This window comes from Dermacentor variabilis, chromosome 4 (assembly GCF_050947875.1).
Source record: "Dermacentor variabilis isolate Ectoservices chromosome 4, ASM5094787v1, whole genome shotgun sequence".
In the NCBI taxonomy this organism is placed as follows: domain Eukaryota; kingdom Metazoa; phylum Arthropoda; class Arachnida; order Ixodida; family Ixodidae; genus Dermacentor; species Dermacentor variabilis.
This window is the reverse complement of record NC_134571.1, coordinates 74,446,687-74,455,667: the sequence shown is the minus strand read 5'-3', so window position 1 is coordinate 74,455,667 and position 8,981 is coordinate 74,446,687. Positions and strand designations below refer to the sequence as shown.

At 42.0% G+C, this 8,981-nt stretch overlaps 1 protein-coding gene across 3 annotated transcripts in view; it reads right to left on the bottom strand.

The window, feature by feature from the left end:
- Positions 1-5,010: 5,010 nt before the first annotated feature.
- Positions 5,011-8,981, bottom strand: part of Pask (PAS domain containing serine/threonine kinase) — a 90,466-nt gene continuing 86,495 nt past the window's right edge. For all 3 annotated transcript variants that reach the window (XM_075689506.1, XM_075689507.1, XM_075689508.1), the window contains one exon: positions 5,011-8,463. In XM_075689506.1, the coding sequence (XP_075545621.1) occupies positions 8,144-8,463 (320 nt within the window). In that variant the 3' untranslated portion in view covers positions 5,011-8,143. The remainder of the gene's footprint in view (positions 8,464-8,981) is intronic.

The window sequence follows — 8,981 nt, the reverse complement described above, 5'->3', positions numbered from 1 at the left end:
AAATGAAAAAGAAGGGGTCAACCAAGTGCTGACACTAAGGAACACAAGGTCAAGAGTTCACTTCCTGTTCTTCACTCATCGAAGCCCATCAGGTCTCCTGCAATGTAGGAGACACTCATATTCTTTCAAAGTCTCGGCAGCCATGTATCTGTGTTCGGCGACTCTCTTCTGCTCCAGAGCCTCCAAACGCTGCTCGACATCCTGCTGCTCCTGGCGGGCACGACGTGATTCATGCTTTGGATGAGATGGGCCTCGTGAGCTTCGGCCACCTTCTTGGCGTGGCTGACACATGCTTTGGCAAGATGAGCTTCACGGGTGTCATCACTCTCACTGACCCGCCATCATGTGCAGCCTCAGCACACTAGCTTTTCCTGTCATTAGCATTGACTATTGTCTTGTGACGCTGTGGCATGTTATCATTACGAACCCAACTCCTCAGACACTATGAGACTTGCGTGGCTGGCGGCTCTCCGTTTTCCTGGCTTCTCTGACCCAGCTCTACTCTGTCCTGAACTCGGAGAGCATAGCAGTTAGCTAAGTTAGATGGCACTTGGTGGCAGTTCGGCAGAGGGCGACAGCTACACAGGCATTTGCATCCTTACGGCTAATTATACTCATTTTTGACAATATCCTTAGTTGCTGAATATTGCTACATGTTCTCGGCACGGAGAGGTTTCACTTAATAACATTTTCATGTTCATGTGACACCTACAAGCAACATAACTGACAGTTTGTTTTTTCGGAGGTGGTTACGAGATAGGGAGGCTCCAGATATGCCAATCCCATGTAAAAATAGTCAATACCTTGTCTCTAAAGAGGTAACTGATTGCAATTACTTAATTTAAAAATGTGATTGTTTACAGTGACCAATTACTGTCCTGTAAAAGTAAGTAATTGAGCAGTTGCTAAAACATAATTGATTACTTTTACATTACTTTCCTTCCAACTTTTATTAACACTGCACAAATAAAGTAAATAGAACAAGCCAGCCTGGATCTTTCAGGCAGTCTTCTGTAGCCCTTCAGAAGTTGTTTGTCTTCCTAACAACTGTTTTTCAAAATTTTTGCCAGTAATCTTCCCTCGTTTTCTTGTGAGGACATCAACAACACTGAAAATTCTCTATGCGTGCGCTGGAGGGAATGGTGGCATTGTTACAAGTACCCAACAGGGAACAGAGGTTGTGAAATATTCAATGAAAAATGTGATGTCTAAATTCATTTAACATGAGTGTGCTGAGGTGGTGGTGCTTGTGTCATATAAAAACGTGAAACCATCGTGAGATGCCGAATGCAGAGCCGACAGTACAGGCTGCATGACCTGCCATTAAGATGAGGAAACAAATAATGAGTGCCAAGTTTGCTTCTCTGAACATGCACATCCACGAGGCTGCTGCATGGCACAACTACAAGAATTGTACTGAACTTCCAGCCAAATTCAAGTGCTCAAAGGTGTGTCGCCTGTTACAGCATGTCTTGTCAATAAAGTAACTGGTTACATGTAATTGGTTAGTGAAAAAAAAAGTAATCGACCAGCTACAACTAGCACAAAAAGAAATAACTGATTACATATACAAGTAATTAATTACAAGTAATTTGCTGCATACAAGTCTGCCCCTGTCACACAGACAGCCTTGACTGTGGTTAAAGAGACTGGAAACAATTTTTAAGGACCCAGTCTTTTTTTTGTGATGGTGCAGTGAAAACCTCACTTTGTGTCATGTTTACACCTGCAGTGGTTACTTCCAAAAATATGTGGATATTTTGTAAGCAGAACTTTTTTATCAAAGCAGCCTCTAAAAAAAGGAAGAGTCCCTCCTCCAGCAACGCTGAGAAGCGAGAGCGATGCCAATGGCTCGCCTCGCAAATTGTGAAAGCCAGCCATCGTTCTGCTTTCACAGGAGTGAGTGCAGCTCTGGTTAGCCACCTATATTCCTGACGTTTTCAACCACTTTTGAATATACAAAGCTAGTAAAATAAGATTGCATTGTTGTACAGATCTTCGTTATATTTGTACCGCAGTTCCCCCCCAAGTAGACGCCTACGTTTTGGCTGGCTGACTGGCCCCCGGCATTGTTGTTCTGTCGATAGACAAGCTAAGCCAACTCATCAAAAACGAAGGCAGTACCACTTTTATACTCACTACACACGAAGCCTTATCTGAACATTGTAAATTATAAAAAGCTTATTATAGAAAAAAAGTGTACTACACTTCAATACTAATGAAAAAACCAGGTACTGCGTACTCTAGTAGAAGGTCAGGTGATAGGTCACTTATGCATGTGCATGTTTTTGCTGCATGGGAGCCAAAGGTCCACCTAACCCATCACATCAAATATTTTTTTATGCGAAGCTTCTTCAGTGAGTGAACTCTTCCAGGCTTTGCTGACTATGGTTGCTGCTGTTGTGTTGCCCAACAGGTCACACACAGAAAATATAATAATTATGTGTCCAATGGTGAGATTGAACCTTGGAGTTCTAGTACAACAGCATGGTGTTCTAATCATTAAGCCACAACCGCATGCATGCTTCTCTCATGCCTATGCCAACTGGCTCTTTAAGACAATTTGCACACGCACAATGTCTCTTAGCATGTGTATGTAACAGTAAAGGTGCACAAAAGCTCCGTGTGCATGCTAGTTTCTATTAGACATGCTCTTGCAAGAGAGCTTTGTGGCATTGAAAGGTTTAGATTATGTGGTTGGCCGTGGCACTGTCACATTTCCCTGCCACCTTACAGCAGTAGTGGTGTGCATTCATGGCCAAAGTCTGCTGTGGGTCTTGCATCAAAAATTTGAATCTGGGGTTTTACGTGCCAAAACCACGACATGATTATGAGGAATGCCAATTGAGAACTCTGGATTAATTTTGACAACCTGGGGTTCTTGACTGTGCAACTAAAGTACACAAGCATTTCTGCATTTCGTCCGCAGCGAAATACAGCCACCGTCACCGGGATGAAAACAGAGATCTCGAGCTTAGCACTGCAACATCATAGTCGCTAAGCTACCATAGCAGGTGGTTTGGATGATGATGTGCATCTGTTTTTTGCGTTACACTAGCTGAAACACTGTAGTAACACTATGGCTCTAAGTTGAGTGCATGCTACCTACACCGCACTCGCAAGTAGCACATGAGAGGGGCAGTACAACAGGAACTTGAAAAAGGGGGTACCAGCGAAACACAAAGGAAAAGACATGGACGGACACTGGACTTTCAACGTCCGTCCGTGTCCAACGCCTTTTCCTTGTGTGCAGTGGTACCCCCTTTTTCAAGTTCATCATGCACCAACTGGCCCAAGAGCTCGCGCTAATGTACAACAGGAAGTTGCACTGAAATGTTTCCAACATGCGAACCCTGCACTCAAGCATCACTTCCAACAATTCCCAGAGTGCAATTAAAAAGGCAAAGTTAATGAGCACTTAGTGTATAACTCAGTGCAGGTGCAATGAAAACGGCAATGTTGATGTTACAGCCATAATGTTCTGTGCACAAAGTGTGAAACTTGCATTTTGTCCATCTCACATTACTTTAAAGCAGCATTCTCAGCATCAAGCACAAACAATGTGAAACATTCACACATTGCCTGTGATGTGTATTAATACTGCTCTCAGCACAAAGTGTCACAATAACATGTGCAATTCACCCCAAAAATGGAGCGCTTTTCAGGAAATTGCTACCACTTGCAGCTGAGCACAACGTAAATTGCCGAAACTGGTCATCATCATCATCAGCCAATTTTATGTCCATTGTAGGACGAATGCCTCTCCCAGCAATCTTCGATTACCCGTTTTGCGCTAGCCAATTCCAGCTTGCACCTGCAAATTTCCTAATTTCATCACCCCACCTAGTTATTTTCCGTCCTAAACTGTGCTTCCCTTCTCTTGGCACCCATTAGTGGTCTAGTGGTCGCCTCTAGTGCTACACCAGTTATCTGCCTTACGCAATACATGGCCTGCCCAGCTCCATTTCCTTCCCTTAATGTCAACTAGAATATCAGCTATTCGACTAGCTATTGGCTAGTAATTGACCTGGATAAATTTACTTCTGTATAGACTCTAGAAGCTGACTGGCGATCATGAATTCTGGTTCCCTTGCCAAGAAATTAAACATCACACATGTCTGCCAACTATTAATCGTCAACCCTACTCGTATGCTTTCTTGGTTAAGGTCCTCAACCATTCACAATTCATCCCCGGTGTTGCTGGACAGGACAATGTCATCTGCAAACCAAAAGTTATTTGCCGTTGATTCTCACTCCTAATCCTTCCCAGTCTAATAACTAGAATACTTCTAAGCATGCAGTGAATAGCATTGGAGAGATTGTGTTTCCTTCTCCGACACCTTTCTTGATAGACAATTTTCTACTTGTGGCAAAGCAAGGTAGCTGTGAAATCTTTGTAGATATTTCCCAATGTACGTATTCACATATGCCTCCTCCAATCCTTGATTACGCAATGCCTCCACAACTGCTGGTATCTCTACTGAATCAAATGACTCTTCATAACCTATGAAAGCCATACAAGAGATTGGTTGTACTCTGGAGGTTTCTCAATTATCTGCTTGATGACATGGATGCGATTGTAAAATTCCTTCCTGAAGCCAGCCTGTCCTCTTGGTCGATTGAAGTCAAGTGTTGCCCTGATTCTATTGGAAACTACCTTGAATATTTTATACAATACTGAAAGCAAGCTAAAGCTCCTATAATTCTTCAATTCTGCAATGTCTCCCTTCTGATGGATTAGTATAATGTTGGCATTCTTCCAGCTCTTTGGTAAACTTGAAGTCGTGAGGCATGGTGTATAAAGGGCCACAACCTTTTCAAGCACAATAGCTCCTCTAGCTTTAATCAAATCAACTGTTATTCTATCTTCTGCTGCTTTCCCTAGGATACATCTTGCAAGGCGCTTCTAACTTCATTGTTAGTTATAGAAGCCGAATTTGCCGAAACTGATAATGCATAGTAAAAAGATGACAAGGCTAACACAATGGCAAAGCAGACACGAGACATCTGTCTTGGCTCTGACAATATAGTGTTTATTTGTAGTAATAAATACATGTGGTACGTACATATGTACACAAGTCTCCAACGGGACTCTCCCAAACTCAATGGTAGGTAATCCTTACAGTAAAACAGTCTCCTCTACTTTTCCCATGCAGACCATAACAAGTGGGCAAAAAACACAGAACTCTAGTTGCAAGCATCAAAGCAAGCAATGCTTCCAAGTGCCATTACCCACTGCAATTACAATCTTGTACTTCAGTATCCACAGCAGCTCCAATGTGTGTCTCAAACAGCGTAAAAACCAGAAAACTGAAGAAATAGGGGTGGAGCACATCAGCCATGCAGCCACTGAGTAAGCATGGTACATTTCACCAAAATAAGACTTGAACAGAAAAAATTTTTCACAAAGATCTTCAAAATTCAGACTGAAATTGCATGTAACTGTCGTATCCTGCTTTTGTTGCAAAAGCCGACAAAAATGGCTGCCTTTAAAAAGTTGACTATTACCAAAGGTCAATTATCAATGTTACATCAATTTTTCACTAAAAACATCACACATGAATCAGGATGTATTATCAATGGACTTCAGCTTTCCAAGCATTCAGATGTACCCATTTCAAGCAACCTAGCACTGCTACAAAGAGGAGGCAAAGGCAAGCTCTTCTTATATGCTTATGCGACTAACTGCACCTAGATAATAAAGACTTACCTAACCAGCCAACATGTTCAACATCAAAATGGTGCAAACAGTTTGTTTTCCAAAACTAAGCTATTTTCACATGCTCACCTGTTATGCTAAAATTTGGTTTTAAAATAGATTTGCAAGGTTACTATTATCACACACAAAATCAAAATGTGGGAATGTATATTAATAATAGATTTACAAAAAAACTTCAGCGCACATGTTATAAGAAAACGGGGACGAGTACTTGAGACGCAAACAATTTCACCTTATGATGTAGCACAATGCTGGAGTGTTAACTGAATGCTGCACATGAAGTGGCCATGAAGCAAAAATGGAATGACAGGGAATGCTAGTTTTCAGCTATGCATCTAGCAAAAATAATCATTGCAGTCAAAGAAGCTGCTGTCTGATATGTACACACTTCAATTTAAATTGCCCATGCTTATCACAAGATAAATCTTCTTGCACCTCATCAACGACTAGCTAGGTTATATTTTGTCATGACAAATATTTCGTCACTCTCTCTCTCTTTGTGAACCTTTTAAAAAATAGAAGCATGTAATTTCAAAAGTTCGCCTTGACTTACAACAATACCAAGACTTGTTGGATGCTGTTGACTTCAGTCTGGAATGGACACGTGTCACCCCTATGATGGTGTTAGCCACGTGTCACCCGTGGCTAGCACCTATGCTCACTTACATAGAAAACATGCAAGACACAACTAAGCCAGCTTTCTGGGCTTTCAAAACAACTGCTGCACCCATTACAGTGATGAACTGTCTAGATTGGTCCGCATTTTAACTCTTACTTGTTTTACTCTGCAGAAAGAAAGCCTACTCTGAGAGACATGTTGAGGAATTTCTGGCTTGGGTTTCCAGTTTTTCAAACTGTACGTAATCAAAACAAAAATGGCAGCTGACCAGCGGTGGGTCAGCTGGCAATTCAATAACGCTGCTATGAAATTTATATTGAAATTTGTGACATCATCACTCTTGTGCCCAATGTGTAGTACAACTTGGGACAATGCGCATTCAATTTACAAAACACAGCAGCAATGACACCGGGAACAATCTTGTATTAACTAAAAATTTTTTTTTTTTCAATTTGCAATTAGAATTTGAACAAAAGCACCAGAGATTTGGTTGTACCTTTTTATGTGTGCTCAAGAGCAGGACACAAAGTCAGAAATGTGCACAAATTCGTGTGCCAAACTTGTCTTGGTAAAAAATGCATGGAACAAATGATCATAGCTGCTCGGCAGGCAAGATGCCAATTCACTTCTATCAAGTACACCAATATCTACACTCTCGAAATTTGTACCTCCTTGAAAATGCTTCCAACACTTCATGACACTTGCAAAAAACTTCCCTGTCTTGTCAGAGTTATAAAAGCTCTGCAGGAAGACCTGACTAAGCAATGCCACTGCTACATGACCAAGCATTTGTTCAGAGCAAAAGGAACATTTAACACAACTCGATCTGAAAGGAGGAACACAATGAATTTAGAAACCCAGTTTGGTCGAATTATTTGATTCTATGTACAGCGCTCATGGAATGAACCACGTAAATTTAGGCCTAACTAATGTGCATACTTTCGTTTCCAACATCTGCAGTTCTTGTGACTTCAGCATAATTTCGGCTCATACACTTTGATCAGAATATGCATCACCTTTAGTGACCAGGCTCGTAGTGACATGACATGGCACTGTGGAGTAATTGCACATGCAAAGTGTTTACTTCATAGTTTCCCTGCCACGTTTTCATTTTGTGAGCAAAGTACACTGTTGCACTGGAGATTTCTGCGAATTATGATAAAACACTGCTGTTTTATATTTAACCGCCCCCATAAAAACAAGATTGTGAGCATGCTGAAAGAGTTAAAAACCATAAACCAATAAAAGCACGCCAATTTATATGAGCATGTAAAGAGAATATTTTACAGCCAACGCTGGTCGGAGCAGCCATCCAGTTTCCTGGAGATTGTTTCAAACGTCTTGGCAGTATACACAGTACACTGCAAGGAAGAAAGGATTTTCAAAGCCGTGCATTGACTGCCCCTGCAGTTGCGATGACTTAATATGCAACTAATAAAAAGAAAGGGAGAAAGTAAGTCAGCTATGCAGCCGTGTCAACATCAATAGACGAAATTAAAATATCTGCTCAAAATATAGCCTGGTGAATGTCAGATGAAAAGGAAAAAAAAAAAATTTTCAACGAGAAGAATACAAACAGGCAAGCACCTATTTGATGAGCATTCTTCATAATGCCTCAAAGGTAGTCCAGGAGCATGCTTCCAAATCCTCCAAGTCATAAGGAGGGGCCCTTACAGCAATGACCGAACTGACCTCATTGTGCAATACTGCCCCGATTCTCAAAAGTAAATTAAAAGTGAAATTTAAATGAAAAGCAAACAAGCTGCCTTGTATGCCATGTATTTTCAGCATCCGGTGTGGGTGACCTAGGAACAGGCTTCCAGTTCCCTTGAAATGTCTTCGGTACTGTAAGCTGCTGCTTCCGAAGCAATGACAGTGCCAGGCTTGTCGCACGGACCTGCAAGTGAGACTATGCTAGGTGGCGGGGCAGCAGCAGCAGCCGCAGTTGCGAGTTCGTGTGTTGATGAGCAACGGGAGTGTGCGTGGCTGGTCACCGAGCTGGCGCAGCTGAGGCTCCGGTGCCGTGAAGATGGACCATCGCTCTTGTTGAGGTCATACAGGCTGCAGCTGAAGTAGATCGAGCTGTCCTGTTGGAAGTACTTGGACGGGCTTATCTCCTCGGGGGCTGCACAGAAACACAAAGAGGGCTATGCTTCAAGCTCAACATCTTGTTGCAGCTTTGACCAGTGTTATACCATGTGTCCACGTAACTTGTACCAAGAACATCGAAACGGGCAAATTCCACATAGCTGAACAGAACCAAGGTAACATTATTTGGCTTCACTTGAAGCAAGTCAGATTATTTCTTGTGTTTCACGTAATTACACAGCGTATTCACCCAAATCTAACGTTCCCCTGAACCTACCAACACCCAATTTGCGCGGGCTGAAAGTATGAAAATAAAAGTGTGCCTAAATGTAACATGTCGCCAATTCATAAAAGAGAAATATAGCATGCCCCCCACACTCGCGATCAGAAAGAACAAGGGTAAAATTTACCTTCACAGACAGGATATTTTTTCCTTGTGATGAAATGAAAGCGACACGTCGTCACCATTTGCGCTTCACTGGCCACAAATGCTCAGCACACGGGCAGTATTCTTTAGCGATCACTTCTAGGGATGCTGCTATCGCTTTCGCAAGA